We start from the raw sequence: 23,045 nt of genomic DNA, 5'->3' as shown, positions 1-23,045 counted from the left end.
TCCCACAACCGATTATAATGTTTTGAATGTTTGTCCGAAGTGGTTTGAGCTGCAAAGAAATTTATAGCGAGGCTGTTATTATTCTGAGAGTTGTGTGGCATTAGAAACTTTTGGTTATTTCATTTGAGGAAATAAGTAACTCACTAACTTCGTAGAACAAAAGTTGTTTAGAAAGACCACCTAAGCCCCTTTTAACTTACTATTTTTGCAACACCTGTATATGTAGGTAGTGTAAACATGTAAATAAACCTAGTCAGCTAACAAAGAACCGGAACTGAAGTGACTGAACAGGTGGCTTAGAACAATAACAATAGTTTGTTGGCTTATTGGCAATAATTTTAGAACAGCCGTCTAACCTATTTAGATTACGGAATAAGAAATAAAATGGTGGTGATAACTTTTCCACTCGCGAGCAATGAAAAAGTTCCTCGGGAGTTTCGAAAGTTGACGCTCAGTATTTTCTAATTTTGTACGTTTGTAAAATTACTGGGTATTAAAGGCTAAGTGCCAATTTCTCCATAGTCGGTTACCTAACCGACCAGGAATGGTTTATCAATTATACGTCATCTCCATATAAAATTCTTGACAGGTGTGTCAAAAGTGGAGAAATTGGCACTAACGTAAGCACCTGCCTAGCTACTATCAATAAAAAAGGTGTTTAGAACGATATTTGACAGGATATAAAGCCGTTTGACAGTGCTAAACATCTTTTAAATACCGTGTAAGTGTAGGTATGTGGTAAGCCTCTAGTTGTTTTATTGTTAGTTTTAAGAACATTATACAGAGGGTGGCCCTTTATTTATTTATTTATTTAAGTACCTATTTTATTTTATTTAATACTTTATTGCACAAATATAACATAAGTGTACAAAAGGTGGACTTAATGCTAAAAGCATTAAGTTGTGGTCAAACGAAACAGGGTTGCAGAGGACATCATAACCATAACCAGAAATTAATTATAATGACACTTGGTATCCCTTGTACCGCCAGCAAAAAAAGTTGTCACTTTTTAGGAAATCTTAATAAGCTCCGTTTTTATGCACTGACTTAGTTTGATAAATAAATAGTTAACTAATAATAATGATTATACTATATGTGTTTGATGAAAAAAGTTAATTCGGGAAGAAATTAATACAAAAGTGAATTGCTTAGTATTAAATAACGCAGGTACTTATGCCGAATGCAATCAGTGCAGCGAACACGCAAATACTCATATACTACTGGCTGTTTTATACGTAATCTGTAAGTATAAAGTATAAAAAAACCTACCACAACAGTAAGAAAGTTATAACTTTACCCAAAGTCTAAGGCGATCAACTGTGACTCACAGCCAGGCGGCCCTAAGCATCATGGCAAGAGAAAGCAAATTATTCTAGTCAGGTAACTAAAGAAAAAAAAAACTCACCTGTCAATTGGGTCTGCACTCGATTTCACTTGAAAACCGACAATTTTAACCACTTTTTCCAAACAATCCGAACTGTATTAAACACACAAAACAAAAGAACGTTCAGCACAAGCTGCCACTACCTGCGAAAGAAAGAATTTAACATTATAAAATACGTTTTTATGTAATGTTTCTACAATTTCCTGCAAATCCCTCTTTTGAACCAACATTAAAAACTTTACACCTTAGAATAAGTACTTACAAAGTTTAAAAAGGAGGCAGGATTGCGTTGTCATGGACGTTTTTGTTGACTTTTGTTTCCTTTAAGGTTTTTCAAGATGGCGGACGGGCGTGCGCTCGGCAGGGGCACTCTCGGCGGACTGGCAGGCCGCCGTGGTGGAAACTGGTTGTCGCCCCGGCAAGTTACAACAGTAGGATATACCTACAACATGAATCGACAATAATGGTGTGCATCGCTGTTTGTATTGGGAGAATTAAGTTTAAGTTTGTTTACCTGACGATTTTGGGGTTTGGGCAGATTTCAGATGGTGTATTGGTTAATGGATTTATGGGTTCGCCTGCAGTGGATGCATTTATAAGTGAAAGGCACACTTATGTGCATGCGGCTTTGGTAATTAATAATCATTAATCATGTTAAAGAGTTTAAAATGCCATATCTAAAAGACTTTACATTAGGAAGAAAAGAGGAAACAACATAATGATATTGATAACAGGGAAAGATAATCCAAATGCAACGAACAAAACGAAAAAACAGAACACTAAGTAATATTCGAAGAAAATAGAAACAAAAAATTGATTCTTGATGTAATGTTATAAAAGAACTTGAACCAGTGGGAGAAACATAACCTAGTATATACGGTCATAGTCATAGCGCATAGCGCCTTGTCGCAACATATTGCAAACACTACGGGAGTTAAATGCCAGAGCCACTAAATGCACATTTAATGTGACAAGGTGGCATTAAACCCGCCTGTAGATAGCTGACGGACCTTTAGCGAAGTTTGAAACATAAAATCAATGCAAGGAATTTGGTACAATACGATTCTGTTAAATGAGATCATTTTGTGGGCGATGGTGACTCAGTGTTATGTTATGAATAGATCAATAGCTTAAGTAATCAAAATAAATAAATGATAAAGCTTTGTAATTAAAGACATGCAAGAAGTGAAAAAGTTGCGTGGAGAATCAAACGCATGCATTGCATGAAGTTTAACAGCAAGATTTTTGTACTTATTTTTCCAAACACCCGTATACTTGTATAATAAGGATGACTTGTCTGTTTCTCGTGTATGCTCACACTGCCCACATGTTTAATTCATGGTAAATATTAGCTGTATATATATATATATATAATAATATAACACAATGCTTACTAACAAGTTACATTAAAATAAAAACAACGCAAATCATTCGTTCTCTTTTTTTAAAGGAAAACAAAACAAACATGGTTTTGATATTTTGACCTGTAGTTCCTTGATTTTAACGCAAAATTGTATTAAAAAAAACTCAAAACAATGTCTATGTACCAAAAAAGTTAAAACTTCAAATCTGCCAAAACACAACACTAACCAATAGAAATTAAAATTCTGAAGGAATTTATAAACAAAACGTTTAAATAAAGCTTTTTAGCTCAACCAAATCCATGTGTTAATATGACTCACAGGTATACATACCTTTAAATAGTTCTACGGTCTTGGGTTGAACTAGTGATAATTAGTTCGCTGAGGAAGGGTGGTTTGGGAAAGGAATATGTTCAGCAGTGGACGATCATTGGCTGATTATGGTAACAGTCATAATGACATTCTGTAAGTGTTCCGATTCCTGAAAATGTCCGATATATCCAAGATATATCTGGAACCGTAGCAGAGTTGCACAAGCAAGACAAACAGTCTTCATGACTAAGGCACTTCTTCTTATTTAAAGTCAAATTGAAGCGCCTGTTACATAATACAGTGGCAAAAAGTTGTACATGTGATAAAGTCATCTACAGTTACAGTAATATTCGACGATGACGATGAGGAAGGCCGAGGACCGAGTGTTGTGGCGCTCCTTGGGAGAGGCCTATGTCCAGTAGTGGATGATTATTAGCGGATGATTATGATGCCTTAAACCCTTCCTTCATTGGAAAGAGACCCGTGCCCCAGCAGTAAAGACGTGAAGGGTCGTGATGATGATGAAACTTTTCCTTGACTCCATGTTCGCAGCTGCTCTCAATGTGACTTCACAGCGGAGTTCGCGAGCTCGCTGACGATGCATCATCAGCTGCACCACGACGCGCCGTGTCGTGATGATGATGACGTGTGTGCGAAGAAAACACCCCTACTGGTGCAGGTAACGGTGGAGAGATAGATGGGGAGGAAGGAAGGGGAGAGAGAGAGACATATACCTATTTATTTATTTGCCAAGCAGCATACCCCTAACATAACAAGTGCGACTTCAGTGACCAAACGTTGCGAAATAATGAATGTTTGCAGGATAAATCCAGGACACTCCCTTGCAGGGGATTTGATGACCATAAGGAAGAAATACAAAAAGATAAAAAATGTAAGTGTTCAGGAAAATTGGCAAACATTATTAATTTGACTATTTTATTTTTTATTTTTTTATTTTATTAGAAGAGAAAACATACAGTGTATATTCTTAAACTTACAAATATAAATCTATATCTAACACACACACCAGTAAAGTTTTCAAAAATACTTATGTTTGAATACATTTCGAAACAACGCAATCCGCTAACAATTTCAGCAGTAAGTCCTATATAAGTTAAAAAAGATAAACAATGTCCATTATCGTTGAATTTTATGAGAGTAGGTACTTATTATTTGAGCTTATTGTAATACAATTATTACCTAGAAACTACACTATGAAAAATAAATTGGTCTTAAGTATCTGACTATGAGACTATTATGGACTATGAGACTATTATTACAGCAGTAGTACGTTGCTTGATTATTTCTGTGAATGTAACGCTAGGTACGACGCGTGTAAATAAAGAAACAATATTAAAATGCCAGACTCATGCTATCTCGTCCATTTTAAAAGTCTGCCAATACTCATATCAAGCTTGCCATTTTCCTGCTGTTTCTTTATATGCCCACCTTATATCAGACACCTCATCTCCTCCACCAGTGTCTTTGGGCCGCACAAATTCAGCGACGAGGATGTTTGATCGCATCCGCGCGAAGATCTGCAGAAGTAAGCCGAGCCTGTTGCCCCATCCCGAAGAGGAATCCAACAAAAACAAGGGCTTTGGGTTGAAACAGGTTCTATTTTGATATCTTGATAATTTATCGCTTGATAAGGCAAGTAATATTGTGATATTTAGGGAAATAATATACGAGTTTGTTGTTCACCATTCTTCTATTCGGTAATAGACAACCTAAACATATAAACAAACTTCTATATCAAAAAGGTCCAAACACCACATTCCTCCCCTACTATTTACAAAACAATATAAGCAACTTAAAAATCAATACATCCTTACACATTAATCCAACTAAAGTAATAAATCATTAACAAAACAAAATCAAATAATTATTCACATAAAATATTTCCTTTTTATTATACTTTACTTATATATAGGATTCGGATTCCTAGTGGAACGTACTGGCCGACCACTGTCACCCACTGGTGGCTGAGGAGCAGCCTCGCCTCTACTCTCCTCCCCCTCTATAGAAGTGCCAGCAGTAACATCGGTGCAGTCAAAGTATGGCACATCATCATCATCTTCCACAATACCCTTATATTTCAGGAGGTGATCAACATGCTTTCTAACTTTCACATCTAAATCTCCTATATGTACACTATATACATCATGGTACCTATCTTCTCTTCAACTTTGCCCAGTTTCCATTCAGTCCTATTACCATTATTAAAAAAACATTTAGCCAAAACATAGTCACCGATACAAAAGTTGGCTCGCCTATGGCCACCGTACTGTCTACATTGAGAGTCTTGCTGAGCAGAAACATTTCTCTGAGCTTCAGCCGACAGCGACACTGTAGCCGGCGCATCCTGCGGAGCTGGCGGCGGTGGTGAGCCTCGCAACAGATCGAAACGACCGCGCAACTTGCGACCAAACATTAACTGCGCAGGAGAAAAACCTGTCGTCAAATGAACCGAGTTCCTGTAGTCAAATAAATATCTATTTACACCACTCTGACAAGCTGTTTGACTATCTGCCGGTTTTAGTATCACCTTCAAAGCCCTTTTTACCGTCTTAACGCTATTTTCTGCCTGGCCATTTGATGCCGGATGGTACGGTGCGCTGGTGATGTGGCTTATACCATTGTGCTCACAAAAACGCTCAAACTCGGCTGACACAAAATTGGGCCCATTATCACTCACTAGGGTCTCCACCAATCCAAATCTGCTAAAAAGCTCTTCTAATTTTTCTAACACACTTTTAGTGTCCGTTTTGCTCATCACATAGCATTCTACCCATTTTGTATGTGCATCTACAGCAATTAGGAACTGCTTGTCGTGCAGTGAAAACATATCTATGTGCATGCGCTGCCACGGCCGCTCCGGGTATGTCCAGACAGCGAGCGGCGCGCGCGGCGGCGCGGGCCTCAGCGCGGCGCACGCGGAGCACGAGCCGACTGTCTCCTCGATGTGCCGGTCGATGCCGGGCCACCACATACGTGCTCTAGCCTCTGTTTTACTTTTCACTACACCAAAATGAGAGCTATGCAGTTCATCTAGTAACTGCTTACGAAATTTACTAGATATAACCAATTTATGGCCCCTAATAATGCAATCGTTCTCTCGAGACAGTTCTAATCTACACCTATAGAATGACCTCAAATCATCATCATTACATTTGGCAGGCCATCCATTCCTAATACAGTTCGACACTTTAATCAAAACTGGGTCTCGGCTGGTTTCAATCTTTACATCGGCAATTGTTATCGGTTTCAATAAAGAATCCGACATAAAATGTATATACAGTCCCGTTTCATTATTTTCGGAATTATTATCTTTGTAGCTACCTATTGCTCGAGAGAGAAAATCAGCAACATTATCCTGGCTTCTAACGTACTCTATCTCGAAATTGTAAGCCGTCAAGAACAATGCGTACCGCTGCAACCTGTTCGCCGCTAATTCCGGTACGCCCCTTTTGTTACCGAATATGGTGATCAAAGGTTTGTGATCAGTCCTCAGAATAAACGGCTCTCCACGTCCATAAAGGTAATGGTGAAACTTTTTCACTGCGAACACTATGGCTGTTGCTTCTTTCTGAATCTGGGCATAGTTACACTCCGCTTTAGAAAGCGAACGCGAAGCGTAAGCAACGACCCTCTCCGTGCCGTCCGGCTGCCGCTGCGCCAACACCGCGCCCAGCCCGTGCGGACTCGCGTCTGACGTCACTATGGTCGGTAATTTGGGGTTGTAATGAGCAAGAACTTGATCCGATGCTAATTCAGTTTTAATCGTTTGAAATGCATCTTCTTGTTCATTCCCCCATACCCATTTGACGGGTTCCGCTCATCTCGCATAATCTTTATTGACCAAAACTCATTTCGCATAACTCGTATGGTCTAAACTTTTTTAGCCGAACCATCACTTTGCCAAGACTTATGTGGCATAAGGCTCGTTTCGTCTAAAACTCTTTAGGCACAATCTTTAAACACCTAAGTTTCGTTTGCTCAAATTTATGTTCGTCTATACCTATGTATAATCTTGTTTCTCCTAATGTTATCTTAATAAATAATATATTAATTATGTAGTAAATGTACAAATTGTGGTATTTTTCTCCTACATCCCGAAAATCACGATATTGTATGATCAAAAAATCGAAAGTTAACTACCAATATAATTATTACAAACCCCATGAGATCGAAACCTAAAAATAGGTGCGACGACGAGCAAAGCGAGGAGGAGCGTGTTAGGTGCACATGTTCATCAAAACCAAAGCGGAGCGCAGCGAAGCGGAGCGGAGCGTTTTCCAAACAGCGGAAACAATACAAGGCACCAGTTTGCGCTGTGTAGGGAGACGCTCCGTCAAAGTTAAAGCCAAACGAATATTATTACTTTGTATAAACCTAATAAACCTATGCCATAGCATTATTAGGCTATTCAAGATTTGCCCATACTATTATTAGGCTAAACAATGTTATGCGAAATAACTTTTTACCAAACGAGATTTATGCCATACGATTTTCGGCGTAACGAGACTTTGACCAAACGTTACTATGCAATACGAGATTAGGCAAATAAATCTTATGCCAAAAAAGGTAGAACCCCATTTGACCCCTTTTTGTAACAGCGCGTGCAACGGACTCAGAACACTTGAAGTGTTCGGCACAAAGCAACGGTAATAGTTTACCATACCTAGGAATGACTTCAATTCACTCTCATTCCTGGGACATTTAGAGTTCAAAATGGCTTCTACCTTTTTCGGAGACTTGTGTAAGCCATGTCTGTCAATCAAGAATCCCAAATACTCTACAGACTCTTTGAATAACTCACATTTGTCCTGCTTCAAACGCAACCCTGCCTGTTCTAGTCTTTTCATCACTTCCTCCAGTCTTTTAAGGTGAATGTTCTTGTTTTCCCCAGTTACCAGAATGTCATCTAAGAAGATGCAAACACCCTCAATATCACCTAAAAGATTCTCCATCGTCCTTTGGAAGATGAACGGGGCATTGCTTAAACCAAACACCAATCTGTTGAAACAAAACAACCCTTTATGTGTGTTAATGCACGTCAAATACTTTGAATCGTCTAGAACCAGTTGGTTATACGCTCGAGACAAATCAAGTTTCGAAAATTCTTGACCACCGTGCAACTTTGCAAATAAGTCCTCAATGCGAGGAATAGGATAATTATCCATGCAAACCATTTTATTCAGCGTTACCGAATAGTCAGCACACAGGCGTATATTTCCATCGGGCCGCAACACCGGCACAATAGGAGTAGCGATCTCGGAATGCTCAACCTTTTCCAGAATCCCTAACTCCACGAGGCGATTCAGCTCCTCTTCGACCTTTGCCTTCAAGGCAAGAGGAACGGGCCGCGGCTTGAAATACTTAAACTGTGAACCTTCTTTAATCTTAATTTCTATTTTATGCTTATTGAACGTACCTAATTCGTCCCTAAACAATTTCTCATATTTCTCTTTTAAGTACGTTTCATAGTCACCCCTTTGAATGTTAAGGCAGTTCTCAGAACATAACTTCAAATTGAATGCGCCAATAAAATCCCGCCCTAGTAACACTGGTTGTCTTTCATCTGTGTCAATGACGTACATGCCAATCGTTTTGACAGAATTGTCAAATGATATTGGCAGATGTAAACAGCCCATCGGTGTTATTTTGGTGCCGTTGTAACAATTCAGTATCATATGACACGGCTTCAATTTATATTTATGTTTGAAATGCTTATCATACATCCCTTTAGGTAACACAGAAACAGCGCTTCCACTATCTACTTCGCACGAAATCTGTTCACTCGCTATCGCTACGATCTGTCGCATAGGCTCACCATTATAAGTTTTGATGTGAAACAATTCGCAATATTTACCGTCTACAATGTCGCTGTCGCTGTCCTCCGGCCTAGACTTGCACATTCTTCTGAGATGGCCCTTCTTATTGCAATTCTGACACATCAAGTTACTAAATCTACACTGGTCCGTCGTGTGGTTCCGGTAGCCGCACACCTTACACCTGCCTGCTCGTGTCTGCGCGGCGGGTGACGGCGCGGCCGCCGGAGTGGCGCGGCCCGCGCCGCTGCCCGCTCGCATCTCGAGCAGTTGCGGCGGCTCCCCGGCGCCTCGCGCGCCGCGCAGCGCCTGCCGCGCGCACCGCACGCCCTGCGCCAGCTCCAGTGCCTTGTTCATAGTGAGCGTCTCTACGCTCTCCGCGAACAGTCGCTCCTTCTCCTTCGCGTCCTCCAGTCCGAGGACGAATCGGTCGCGCAGCGCCGTGTCGAGCTCCGTACCGAACCCGCAGTACTGCGCCGCCCTCCGCACTCGAGCCGCCCAATCGGCCAGTCCCTCTCCTGCCCGCTGCTCCGCCTTGTAGAAAGTGCATCTTTCTGCGAAGCTGCACCTCTTTGGCTCCAGGTGCAGGTCTAGCAATGCTACAAGCGCCTTGTACTCCACATTGTCTAGTAAGGTCGGGAAGGCCAAGTCTTTTACGACCCGGTATGTGTCATCAACCAGCGCCGTCAGCAGCAAGGCTCTCCTTTTAAGGCCTGCTGCATCGTTTTCTTCGGTAATGTCGTTTGCTATGCAGAACTGTACAAACCGGTCTTTGAAAATTTGCCATTCTTGACAGGCGTGGTCGAAATTTAGGTTACCACCGAATATACATGTGCTAGAACTCATAATGTATACCTTCCGCTCTTGCTATGTGTATTAATTTACTATTTACACTTCGCGTGGGGTCTTATTCGTCGCCAATGTGATATTTAGGGAAATAATATACGAGTTTGTTGTTCACCATTCTTCTATTCGGTAATAGACAACCTAAACATATAAACAAACTTCTATATCAAAAAGGTCCAAACACCACAAATATAGATACCAATTGGAAGTTTTAACTGTAAGCTATCCCACTAATTTCCATTGACGATAGGGATCAATCTAAAATTCAATCATTTTGTAATGTCCTATGCCATTTCACGAGCCATATCTGAAGCCTTGATTCTATGTCCAAAAGTTTTTATTCCGTACCGTATCCCACACTGTATGAAACAAATACTTAATTCACATAAGTTGGAATTGTTTTAACAGCAACAATGGTTTCTGTCCACAGGATCTCACACCCAGTCTGCCGGTCAGCAAGCCTTGCACCTCGCAGTATTTCAACGTGGACACCCAGGTCGACTGCTCGGAACCCAACCCCTGTGGCGAAACGTTTGCGTGTCACTTGTGTGACTTTGTGGCTGACAGGTTAGAGATTCTGCTTTTTCCTTTCCGACCTAAGTGTATACGATCTTCTAGCAAAGTGAGTGCAATTTGCATATCCATCAATTAATACATATTTGCCTGATTTCAGAATAACAGTGTTAGACCGTCATTTACTAAACGACCACAAGATCGGCCTTGACAACCTTTTACAGCTGGTGATGGCGAAGACCAAAGACGGTCTCACAGAGCAAAAAGTCTTAAGAACCAACGAATTCCACATACAGCAACCTTATTACAAGGCAGTAGACGAGATAATCGAAGACGGAGAGTTTGTAGTTGAGACAGTCCAGCCTAAAGTAAAGATACTTCGTCATGTAGCTACTAATACTGAAATGACACTGAAAGATTTTCAGAAAGCGAATTGTGACAGTTTGGACAAAAATTTGGGTAGGATGATGGAGTTGAAAGCTAGCAATGGTGAAGATGAGGACTTTGTGGAGAAGATGAAGAATTTGAACGACTGTATGAGCAAGTTTATTTATTCGTCGAATTCACTGAAGCGGGCGCTCGAGTCAAAGTCAAATATCCACGAAAATCAGAGCTGTGAGGCCGCTATGTTGTATGATTTGGGTATGGGCGAGTAAGTACATGACATGTATTGCATGCTAGACTATTCCTTCCTCAAGGTCAAAGATGGTCAGTAGTGGCTGGATGACTTCGAGATCTTGGTCCTTGAGAGTGATCCGAGTAGCGAAGGGCTAGGTCCAGCAGTGGACGTGTCTTGGCTGATGATGGAGATAGATCTCGTTAACAATATCTGCCAGTGATATAAAGATGTGGAAACCTGGTTCATGGATAATATAGAGGGCAGAATAATAATATTGTTCCCGATATTACGAGTTTCTCTATATATACGAGTAATTTTGAATCACCACATATAGAGGTAGAAAGTGCTTTGGGTCAAGAGTGATTAATCAAGAAAGTCTTCTACCAAATAAAGAAATGCATTCACTTACTACTAAGTTGAAAGCGAAATTAAGTAGTTTTACGTGACTCTAATATTGATATTCGGTGACTGTTTCAAAGGAACTCTAACCAAATATTTCTTGAAACATGTCTAAGGACATTCGGGGCACATTACCTACGACTCTAAAAAAATAAAATCAAAAATGTATTCTGCCGTTTGGGAGCTACGTTACTTTGGATGAAACATACACAGACATGTTAAACTTACACTCCTATTTTTCATGGGGGTATAGAATATATACAATTCTTTGATTCATTCTATTTCCATCTATTAGTCTTACAACCAAACTATTCGCGCTGGGAGTGGATCATTATCGTTTTTTTTGACTGCATGTACATTCATACTTTCAGTGAAACTCCTCGGGACTGGGAGAAAATGCTCAGCGATAAGACCGACCGACGGCGCTCGCTGCATCATCAACAACACTTCCGGTAAGAGAATCTTTGTTCTCTTCCTGTCTGTAAGAAAACCTTTGTATTCTCTCTCTCCGGTAAGAGCATGGCAGAGACGACCCTTCTACGACGCAACGCACCAATGGGACCAGACCCTAATAAAGCATTTGCACAGTAAAACTGCCTTTGCCAGTAAGATAATGCACTATAAGTTAGCGTAATCCCGCTCCCGTTACGAGGTGATAAAGACAGCGACCTATCACTTGAGTACAATTTTGCAGCGAAAAGCGACTATCCCTTCGTGGGTCCTCTAGCTCTATTTATTTTGTTTTCAGGAACACGAAGTCCAAACTGGGATCAGACAGTTTCTACTATAGTTAGATTATAAAATTGTTAAAATTAAGGTCGTCATTAATAATTTATGTGTATTATTTACATGAAAACAAATAAATATGTTTGTATGTTTGACTTTTGTGTCATTTCGCTATTATTTGAGAAAGGTTATAAAAAAAATATGTAAGTAACAATTTCATGATAAGCAGGAGGCGAGTGTTTTCAGCAACAAACTACCTAAGTACCTACTTACAATAGATTCAATTAAGATTTTAAAGATAAAATGTAACGCGAGGTCATTATTAACCATTGTCCGACCGGCACGCGAAGGGCTAACTAATGAAAAAACGATTACATAACTATGATATTTTTATTACCAACAGTATACAATATACATGTACAAAAATACAAAGAGAATAATTAAAACCCTGTCGAGCTATTGTAGTCAGACCGGCAAATGCCATCAACCACGCTGTCGTCGCAACATTTGGGCTCAATCTTCCGAAGGCAGCATTCGCATATCGGCACATCTCTCTTCATTTCACAGACGTGGTTCTTGTAATTGCAACACAACATGTACACTGAACGTTTGTTCTTCTCACAGGTCTTGCAGTGCTGGCAGCATTTGTCGGAATTCTTCACTGAATCTCCACTGCACATGTTTAAATTCGACACCTGAGAACACTGGTTCACTTTGCTTATCAGTTTCTTATCTGCCAACTCTGATAGGTTGTCTTCAGAGCACGGATCCTCTCTGGAGAAGAATTGGTGAATTGGCTTCACGACTGGTAGTACCCTGGGCCCGTGTCTAATTAAAGGCCTGTTAGTAATCGTATCATCGCCAGCAGCTTTTTTAACTGTTGCAAACATTCTGTTCACTTCTTCAATAGCGTCTTTAGATTTCGTTTTCTCTTTCATTGCATTCTTCAACTCTTCCAGTTTCATTTGTGGTATCGATGAGGATTTCTGCTTGGATATGTTGATGGAATTCTCGATGGATTTGTTTGGTTGTGATGAGCTGATGATGGTGAACTTGCCTTTACTGCAGTCGCTATCTGGAGCACTGATCGAATGTTGAAGGACCTTCGTGACTGCTAGTTTTGTGTTTGCTGCTCTACATTCGGTGCAAACGCATACGCTTTTGCGTGTGCTTGTGTGAGTAGCGTCTGTTTCTTTGCCATCTGTAACCGTTTTCTTTCTGCACTGAAATACATTGAGCACTTCATGCAAGAGAGTCAATCCTTGGTTTATGTCAGTCAGTGAGGTTTGCACGGTCGATTCTTTGGTTTTAAAGTTTTGTTTGTACTTATCAGTTCCGTCTTTTCTGCTCTCACTGGGGCTGTTGACTACGTGAGCTATTTCAAGGTTTCTTTCGCAAATGGGGCAAGATCTGCAAGTCTTGTTGTCATCTGCTCTGTTGTTCAAGCAAATGGAACATATGAATTTTTGAGTTTGTTTCTTCCGAATGTCTTTGTTCATATTAGATTCAATTTGTCGAAGCGTATCGCCTTCAGTGAAGATAATTTGTTAATTATTAGTAAAGTCCATTAAAAATATCAATCAAAATTATATTAAAGTGACATTAAATGAAATGCAACACAAGGCAGATAGATATACTGTGTATCTTGTGAAACATAAAATAAAATAATGATCATTCTTCTTCCAAGAACCCAGTAATAAATATAAGCGAAGGTTCATCATTATTTTCCTTTGCTGTACCGTAAGGCGGCCCCTAGACTATATTGACTATACAGGGTGATTGGTAAGTCGAAGTATTCCTTGAAATGAGTTATAGTCGAATGCATTTCTAGTCGATTGAACCCCATAATGCATTATCCGAAAGTCAACCATTTCTGAGTTATTTAAGGTTTAAGTTTTTTAAAGAATTTTGCCAAAATTTATGTTTAAAACCAAAATATTTCAAAAACTAACGTGTTCTTCTAAATGTTCGTTTCCCTACTGAGATTTGTCCGCTTATGCGGTTGTTTTGGCTATATCTTGGTCATACCTTAATCGATTTTAGATTGGAATATGTCATTTTAAAGCTTATAAATTGATTATGTTTTTAAGCTGTAGTGCCTGAAAAATTGTCAGATAAAATTCTTTTTTAATTTAGCTTTTTTGTTTTCATCTTTCTTAACATTTTCTTAACGTTTCAACTATTTTGAAGCACTGTGTCTAAATTAAGTTAAATATTGCGCATTTAATGATTGTGATTAGTTGACTAAGGTGTCACCAATGCAAAAAAATCAAAAAAGTATTTTAAAAAAATCGTTACTTTGTGAAATATTTTTCTTTTAAACATAAATTTTGGCAAAATTCTTAAAAAAAACTTAAAAATTAAATAACTCAGAAATCGTCGACTTTCGGATAATGCATTATGGGGTTCAATCGACTGGAAATGCCTTCGTCTACAACCCATTTAAAGGAATACATCGACTTTCCAATCACCCTGTATATTACTAGGCAATATTGACAATTGTGCAATATAATTCATCGTCTAGGGTTAATATTGAAGATTGCGCAAACGTCATTTCGATTAAAAACTTATTGCACAATAAATATATTGCACAATATTATTGTAGGTCTAGGGTCCGCCTAATAGAGCTACACGTCAGTAGATCACCCACTATCTGCCTCGGGTAGGCCTCGGGACGCACCCCACTGTAAAATAGTTACAATGGAACATAAAAGAGTAGAGAATAATTGAGGGCGTTGCAATCTAAGAAAGTGGCCACACTATTATAGTATAGAAAACGGACAAAAGTATCACGATACTTTAGCAGAAAAAATCAAAACGAGAAATGTTTCAAATATTTACTAATTATAAAATGCGACTTTTTGGGGAGGTTTATGTTAAGAGAAGAAATTAGTAGGGGAGAGGGGGGCAGTCTTGAATGAATTTCATTAAATCAAATCAACTGTAACTTTTATTTCATTGTGTATTTCATAATGTTTTTTTGCACTGAAACATGTGTTGGTTATCCCATTATGTAATTACTATAGGAGAAAAGTGATAGTATCACACATCGATATTTTATTACAGTTTTTTCTTGCTCAGGAAAAAGTTCAAATGTGCCCCGGCAATTCTTCTAAAACTGTGTTTACCGATTTTCCTGCAACAAATTATTTAATTGGTCAGAAAAGCAGTGACTTGCAAATTATTATGTCTGGAGAATTTATACCGACTCTTACACTGAGTTGCAGAAAGGATCTTTAAGTTAATGTCGGCATTAAATGTATTGTTGCCTTGCTTTGACAGTATACGGACAGAAAGAGACAGACATAGATTTAATGTCCACATTAGCTTAAAGTCCCTTGCTGCAACTCGGCATTACATATTCTTACACATATTTTTACAATAGGTACTCTACACGGAGAGACCGACACACATAGACACCTACAGCTGCAAAACTTATCGATACCCTTTTTGAGTCGGGGGTTAGTAAAAAAGTATCTAGACCTGATGTTTTGACAACATTAGCATCCAGACCCTGATGTCATTGTAACGTTTGACACTAGTATTTTCTAACCTCTATAAGAATAACAAATACACATTGAAAGGCATTCTATTACATCAAAATAGTACTTTTTTACAAGAAATATAAGCAATGTATGTTAATGGTTAGAAATTAAGTACCTACTCACCAGTATAAAACGCTGCTCTTTCATAAACATCGTATATATTGACTAATACTTCTCCAGCCTCATTCTCCGCCAAACATCGTAGGTAAACGCTGTAAATCATCTGTCTAGCTTCGCTGCGAATGGTTTTATTCATTTTCACTTCGTGAACAAACTCAACAATCCACAAAACTCCAAAATTAAGCAAAATTCGATTTGTTTATACAGGAACAGGGCGAGTTTGACATTCAAACCATAGAAACAGACCACAAATCACAAGTTTTTTTTTATTGCCAGGTTTAAATCTGTTTAGTTCCAAAAACATTAATCTCTACTCTTTTGTGTTCAGCTGTAGGCTCGGTTCAGTGCGGCGCGGACCGTCCGCACGCTGAGGTTTTGCGTCCGTCGCGGATGAATTCGTGAAATCGTCCGCGTGCGGACAGCTCTCCGCGTTGCTCTGTCCGTCTAGTACATGTTTGATAGTTCGTCGAAAACTATAAAAGTTTCAGTTTTCTGACATACAAAGTGGCGCTTCTAGCGGAAACTATCGTGAAACTTTTGACAGATAATGAATGCAGGTGACAGAAGAAAACCAAAACTTTTTTCGTTTACATAAATTGCAAAACTCGTACTAGAGGCCCTGCCGGTCTAGTACGGGTTTGATAGTTTGTCAAAAACTATAAAAGTTTACGTTTTCTGCCATACTAAGTCTCTAATGGAAACTGTCATGAAACTTTTGACAGATAATGTATGCAGATGACAGGAGAAAACGTAAACTTTTTTAGTTTTCATAAATAGCAAAACCCGTACTAGAGGGTCTGAACGTAAGGTCACGTCGCTCTCTGTAAGGTTTCATACATTTTACCGTCGATTGCCGACGTTCGCGAAGGTCATCCGCGTCGCACTCAAAAGGTCTGAGGATTGCGGCTACGGCGACTGAAGAACAAGGCAGTTATTATTCTGAGCACCTGATCCACCATCAACAACGAAGCGAGCCAGAGAGAAGATATACAATATCTAACCTCTTTTTGATTCATTCTGAATCTGCTTTGATATGATGGAAGAAAAAACAAGAACATTTTTGACAGCAGTTGCAAATTTTTAACAAGTAACTATGGTATTTTGATAAAAATTGTTAGTAAAATAGCAGTTAAACCTAATTTATGTGTTTTTATGGTTTTTTAAGAGTTTTACTTCGTTAACAGCATCCTGTAAGTAAATATTGTGCCTATCACTTATCCAGCGAAGATATAAGTAGTGATAATTCAGAATATTTTTGTCTTGCTGAGAATTGACAAGGTTAGTGACAGATGCTAGGTTTCAGGGTACCTATCAGAGGATGAGCATCAGCAATGATATTATCATAAGGATTTGCTACACTGGATTAATCCAGTGCTTCGGTGGTTCAATCACTTATTTACATATATGATTTTATACTTACATAGCATGTTGTCAGAATTTCTTTTGTAGGTAAATAAGACAAGAATAGAATAGAAATTAGCAATGTAATATTATTTTCCAGGTCCAATTTTTGTTCTTAGCATGAAATTTATCTGATGAAAAGTCAACTTAAACTAAATTTACAAGATATCGACATAAATGATGTCACAGAATGAGAAGACATGAAAGTTAATAAAGCTAAGGTTCCGAAGAGTAAGCACACTAAACAGTACCTGAAAGAGGAAGAACCAAAAGGAAGTTTATTTAAAAGAATTAGCAAAACTTGCTCTAAAAATGAAGAAAATTACGAAATCGGATGTCAAAGCAGCTGTCATAATAGAAATAACCTAAAATATGTCTTTCGTTGTAAAACTATCCATGTGAACTACTACAGAGAAAAACGAAATACACCTAAACTAAATGCAGAGGATATAGCAAGTAGCACAACTATAATTAAGATTGGAAGCATTAGAGCTGCTACTGATAGAAATGTTCAGAGAATTCATTTGCCAGAAGTGGAGACCAGAGGAGTCGGAAGCAAGCCTGTACTGGGTTCAAGTAAGTGCTTTAATATGTTTTAGAGAAAATATTATTCTTAGTATGTAATATTGTTAAATTATTTACAAGATATTTATATTTTATTATTTAATGGTTATCGAAATGGATGCAGGGGCAGAGGATGACCTGGAGGTATTTTGTTAGAACTGAAATGGGGAGGCCATAGGCAGGCAAAGGTGGAAGACCCAGGGAGAGATCTTTGCCCAGCAGTGGGACACAATAGATTATTAATAAAACTAAGTATTTATTTAGTGACATTTAACATCAGCTATGACTCAGTGATCTTTATTTCAGGAAGAGCATCGTTACACAAGCGTTCCAGCATAATTGTTAAAAATAGAGCCTCTAAATGTTTTATGGTAAGTATAGCTGCAGCCACAATAAACAAAAAAATATCTCCTATAAATATACCAGAAAATAAGGTATTGCATTTTGGAGACGATTATGTAAATCATAAAACGGATGTAGCTGATAACAATGTTGATGAAAAGAAGGAGACCTTTGGCGGGATAGGAGATGTTTGTTTTCCTAGCATATTAACAAAAAACAAACCTGAAAATGATCAGTCGCAAAATGTACACGCAGATGATATCTTGGCAGAGGGTAACATGCCTTTTGCTATCCCGAATAAAATGGTTGATATCAAGATGCCCAAAAGCAAATCTCCGTTAAGATTATTCAAAGGACTAGGCAGAAAAAAAGGTAAAACCTTAAAAGATATGTCCGAATCTGCCAATAATGAAAAAGATGTTTATGACGAACTAATAGACCTGAAAACCAATTTACATGAAGATAACGTTACTTGTCTAGAGAAGGATAATGACAGGCACGAGAAACTTAAAAATAATGCCAATTTTAAATGTAGCTTTACAACTAATAGATGCGAAGTAAAAACATATTCAGATCTCAGTAAAAATCGTAAATCAAAAGAAAATATCTATTATAAACCAAACAGAGAATTTAGTTGGTTAGCCAAATTCATGGCAAACAGATACGATTCCAAAGACAATGTACATATAAGATGGTGCAACCAAACGTATGGGCATAGCAGCAAAACAATTTCAAATCTCAAACTCTCACTTTGTAATGATCCGGACCTTGTATTCAAATCTAGTAGTAAAATGCAACAGCCTTACTTAAATACGATGTGCAACGATAAAAAGAAGTCGGTGAATTTTTTATATCAAAATGTACAAGCTTTTATGATTCACACTATAGCAACTGATAAACCAGTCAACATGGTTGTGCCGAAGAATAGTTTAGCCATTAGCAATGAGGACAAGTATATAGGAGTAAAATTTTCAGAACCGACGCCTTTTAAAAACCCTACAGACCGTCTTCTAGAAATGACAGACGTATTCAACTCTACTACAATGGTCCAATTTAAAAATTGTAATACACGATCTGAGTATATCAAAATTAAGATTCCGGAAGGGTTTCTTAGTAATACCACTACCGATGAGAATACAAGTCAAGAAGAAACTCCAAATAATAACTCTAGCACCGAAGAAGTATGTAAACAGATAGTTGAATATGAAACACTGCAAGCAAGATCAAAAATAAAAAATAAACCAATTCCTACCTTGTGCACGGAGCACGGAGATAACGTTGTGAATAAAAATCTAGAAAGCTTTAAAATCTGCGATTGTGTGAAGAAATCTTCAACTGCAGAAGTAGAACCGCACAGTTTCCAAGAAACTGTCGTACAAGAGGTTATATTGGATACAAGGAGCAGAAGAAAAATGAAGATAATTGGGTAATTTTAATATGATGTAGTTTTTCTTAAGTAGTTGAAATTTAGACTTCACGTAACCTGATAAATATAGACAACAACAAACAAAGCTGGTGTATACTGTCTCGTTTTTAGGGTTCCGTAGCCAAAATGGCAAAAACGGAACCCTTATAGTTTCGTCATGTCCGTCTGTCCGTCTGTCCGTCTGTCACAGCCGATTTACTCGGAAACTATAAGTACTACAGTGATGAAATTTGATGGGAATATGTGTTGTATGAACCGCTACAAAAATATGACACTAAATAGTAAAAAAAAGAATTGGGGGTGGGGCCCCCCATACATGTAACTGAGGGATGAAATTTTTTTTTTCGATGTACATACCCGTGTGGGGTATCAATGGAAAGGTCTTTTAAAATGATATAAAGTTTTCTAAAAAACATTTTTCTTAAAGTGAACGGTTTTCGAGATATCAGCTCTCAAAGTCGTAAAAAGTATGTCCCCCCCCTCTATTTTTATAACTACGGGGTATAAAATTCTAAAAAAAATAGAGGTGATGCATGCTAATTAACTCTTTCAACGATTTTTGGTTTGATCAAAGTATCTCTTATAGTTTTTGAGATAGGTTGATTTAACTGTAATTTTGGTTAAGTTATTGTTATATTTGCTGCTACGGAACCCTTTGTGCGCGAGCCCGACTCGCACTTGGCCGGTTTTTGTAATCTTTTCAAAGTATTGCGTTGGTTGGTTTCAGGTCGAAGAATTACGAAATTGAATCACATTCACAGCCATCCACTGTGAAGGCTCACAAGAATTGCGGATTGGCAGATATTTATTTGAAAGATTACTATCGCAACTGGATACCTGCAGAATCTAATGCATCATCATGTTATGTAAGTGAAGTAGACCGTAATGTGGATCTCGAAAATGACATTGTTTTTCATAACATGGGCGTAAGACGATCCAAATCTTGTTGTAACCCCGGCAAGACTACTAAATGTACTCCATCGTCAACAGTTTCTACTTGTAACATTTCAAATAAAGGTAGTATTGACAAAATGATTAAAGATACTCTGAAAAAAATTGTTATGAGATCGCTTACGTCGAAATATTCGGACTATGTTCGAAAAGTAGATAAGAAAATTGAAGACTGCGTTTGTGAAGAAACCCTGAATATCCCTAAATCAGGAAATCATCAATGCCCTAATGAAAGTCCATTGCCTTTACACGTGATGCATTTTTCTTCCAAGTTTTTAACTTTCATTAAAAACATAATCCAAGAAGACACTGATAGTAACGAAGTGAGAATGCCTCGGCGCGGCAAAAGATGTTCCGAAAATGTTAGCAACGTACTAACAATGGAAATCAAAGATGCAGAAAATGATCATTCAAGCGTTTCTGACTACCTAAGAACTAGTCAAGAAACTTATTTATCTATGGCTCCTGGCAGTATTAAAGGTTACGAGTCTGTTAATTTTGAAGAAGCCTCGAAACAAAACCCACAAATAGATATTAATATTAAAATCGATGTAGGCGAACACATGAAAGAATGTACCAAATCTTTATCTCACATGAATATAGAGGAAGAGGGCGAGTGCTGTATTTGTTCTGATGGCGATGAATTTGCACAGTCTTCAAATATTGACAGTAACCTAACTAAGCCAAGTGAATATTGTGACGATAGGTTAAGCAACAAGAATAGCGCAAGATGTAGTGAGGTGATCAAGAACAGCAATGATGAAATGAAACGAAAAAAACATACGAAAGATATTAGCAGCAATATTGTGCGAAACAAACATAAAAAGTCCACCCTCCATGAAGAAAATATAATCAGCTCTAAACAAGAAAGTAAACCCAAATCTGGTGACGAGTTCAGCTCTGTTTTTAATAAAGAAAATGAATCATCTAGAAATCAAAAAGATACAATACGCTGTGAAAATTTACAATGTATTGGAAGTGCATCAAATTTAAAATGTAATAGTTGTAATAATGAAATTCAAGAAATATTTTCATGTAAAAAAAGTATACCGGATTCTCCAAAGATAGATGCGCAGAAAGTACAAGGGAAAAGAGGTTTACAATGTACCCCTCAATCAAGTCATATATCTTCAAGGGAGCTGAATCGCGTAGACGATTTTGACACAAAAAGTAAAACAACCGACTCTGAAGCAATTTCATCAAAAAGTCTTAAAAATTTACATGATGATGTAACCCTTACAAAAGCTAAAGTAGATACACCTTCCAATAATGTGCACAGAAATAAACAATCAGAACCAAAACACATTGATATTGATAAAAGTAGAAATCACGGTAAGAATAAAACGGAAGAACCCAATATAAAAGCGTCTGCTACAGCAGCAACCAAACTTGAAGACACTCGAAAAATTGAATCACACCAGAAAAAAGATACACACACACTTAGTTCCGACAAAAATAAAATGAATCCTAGCTTGAACAATATTACTAAAACTGATAATTTCACAAATAAAAATATTGCAGCCAAAGATGGGCCGGACGCTAGCAGCAAAACTGGTAATGACGCACGTAAAAATGTACCAAATCAGGGTACAAAAAATATTCTTCAAGGTACCAACGAAGCAAATAATGTAAAAAATGAAAGTAAACCCAATGAAAACAGCAGTAACTTGGAGCCTTACATCAAAACAATATCTGGCGTAAAATTTATTAATTTAAAACACTTTAAACAATGCGAATGTGATACTAAAGCGAAATCAATGACAGAGCCTATTAAAAAAGAACTGGATGCTTCTCATCATAAAGATGCTGTATCGCCTCAGGCTCTTAGCGATACTAAAGGGAAATCAGTGACTGAGCCTATTAAAAAAGAATTGGATGCTTCTCATCATAAAGATGCTGTATCGCCTCAGGCTCTTAGCGATACTAAAGGGAAATCAATGACTGAGCCTATTAAAAAAGAATTGGATGCTTCTCGTCATAAAGATGCTGTATCGCCTCAGGCTCTTAGCATAATTAATACGAAGCAGTGCAGTTGTGATGACAAATCTCTGAAGCCTTTATTCAGATCAACTGATTTAACTGGTCCTGGTTCGGCACCAATATCCGTGCCAAACTCACGACATACGTCGAGAGGTGCTTCGGCGAATTCTGACACAGACTCAGCTTCTTCTGTATCTGAAAGTTCATCATCTACTTCTGCGTTATCAGCAAGCAAAGATAACGTGAAATCGAAAAAGAATAAAAAATACAAGGACAGGGAATCGCTCCACAATTCAAATAAAAGAAGTGGTAGGAGGAGAGATGAGGAAATTTCTTCAAAAGCTTCGAAGAGAGGTTCCAAGTCGCGACGTTCACGATCTAGATCTAAAAGAAGACAAAAGATTCGAAGAAGCAATGAGAGCATGAGTGACATCAATGTACAGAAATCTAATTCAAAAAAATGTGCCTGTTGCTGTAGCACCAAGACTGTTCCCACTCAAACTGCTGCACCAGGTGTAGGTAGTGGTGTACCGAAAGAGCCAAAAAAGAATCCAGATCTTGGTAATACTAGTGGTTTCAATATTCAAATTATACCTACAGAAGAACCATTTATATCAAATAAAATTGACTTAATAACGAGCAAGCATAAGTATAAAAATGAAGAAACATTAAGCAGCAGGAGTAGCAAACACAGCACGAAAATAAGTAAACATCGAAAAGTT

General features: G+C 38.1%; 4 protein-coding genes across 5 annotated transcripts in view; 2 read left to right on the top strand and 2 right to left on the bottom strand.

Annotated features, from left to right (window-relative positions):
• Positions 1-1,803, bottom strand: part of LOC105388771 (PTB domain-containing adapter protein ced-6) — a 54,496-nt gene extending 52,693 nt beyond the window's left edge. For both annotated transcript variants that reach the window (XM_038111813.2, XM_038111807.2), the window contains exons 1-2: positions 1,647-1,803; positions 1,406-1,527 (exon numbers count right to left, since the gene is read on the bottom strand). The gene's annotated coding sequence lies outside the window, so the exon portion shown is untranslated. The remainder of the gene's footprint in view (positions 1-1,405; positions 1,528-1,646) is intronic.
• A 1,143-nt stretch (positions 1,804-2,946) lies between these two features.
• On the top strand, positions 2,947-12,146 carry LOC105388770. Its single transcript, XM_011559733.3, has 8 exons — positions 2,947-3,068; positions 3,610-3,736; positions 3,880-3,949; positions 4,538-4,671; positions 10,168-10,304; positions 10,411-10,902; positions 11,640-11,720; positions 12,017-12,146. The coding sequence occupies exons 1-8, from the start codon at positions 3,058-3,060 to the stop codon at positions 12,060-12,062; spliced, it is 1,098 nt and encodes a 365-aa protein (XP_011558035.3). The 5' UTR covers positions 2,947-3,057; the 3' UTR covers positions 12,063-12,146.
• A 219-nt stretch (positions 12,147-12,365) lies between these two features.
• On the bottom strand, positions 12,366-13,619 carry LOC125491443. The gene has a single exon (XM_048633457.1). The coding sequence runs from the start codon at positions 13,491-13,493 to the stop codon at positions 12,435-12,437; it is 1,059 nt and encodes a 352-aa protein (XP_048489414.1). The 5' UTR covers positions 13,494-13,619; the 3' UTR covers positions 12,366-12,434.
• Positions 13,620-16,729: 3,110 nt separating this feature from the next.
• LOC105388767 lies at positions 16,730-22,842 on the top strand. Its single transcript, XM_048631040.1, has 5 exons — positions 16,730-16,849; positions 17,161-17,636; positions 17,931-19,392; positions 20,120-21,297; positions 22,802-22,842. The coding sequence occupies exons 2-5, from the start codon at positions 17,261-17,263 to the stop codon at positions 22,840-22,842; spliced, it is 3,057 nt and encodes a 1,018-aa protein (XP_048486997.1). The 5' UTR covers positions 16,730-16,849; positions 17,161-17,260.
• The last annotated feature ends 203 nt before the right edge of the window (positions 22,843-23,045 follow it).

Source organism: Plutella xylostella, chromosome 2 (assembly GCF_932276165.1).
Source record: "Plutella xylostella chromosome 2, ilPluXylo3.1, whole genome shotgun sequence".
NCBI classification, from domain to species: Eukaryota; Metazoa; Arthropoda; class Insecta; order Lepidoptera; family Plutellidae; genus Plutella; species Plutella xylostella.
The sequence above is the reverse complement of the archived record's forward strand: the minus strand, read 5'-3'. Positions and strand labels throughout refer to the sequence as shown.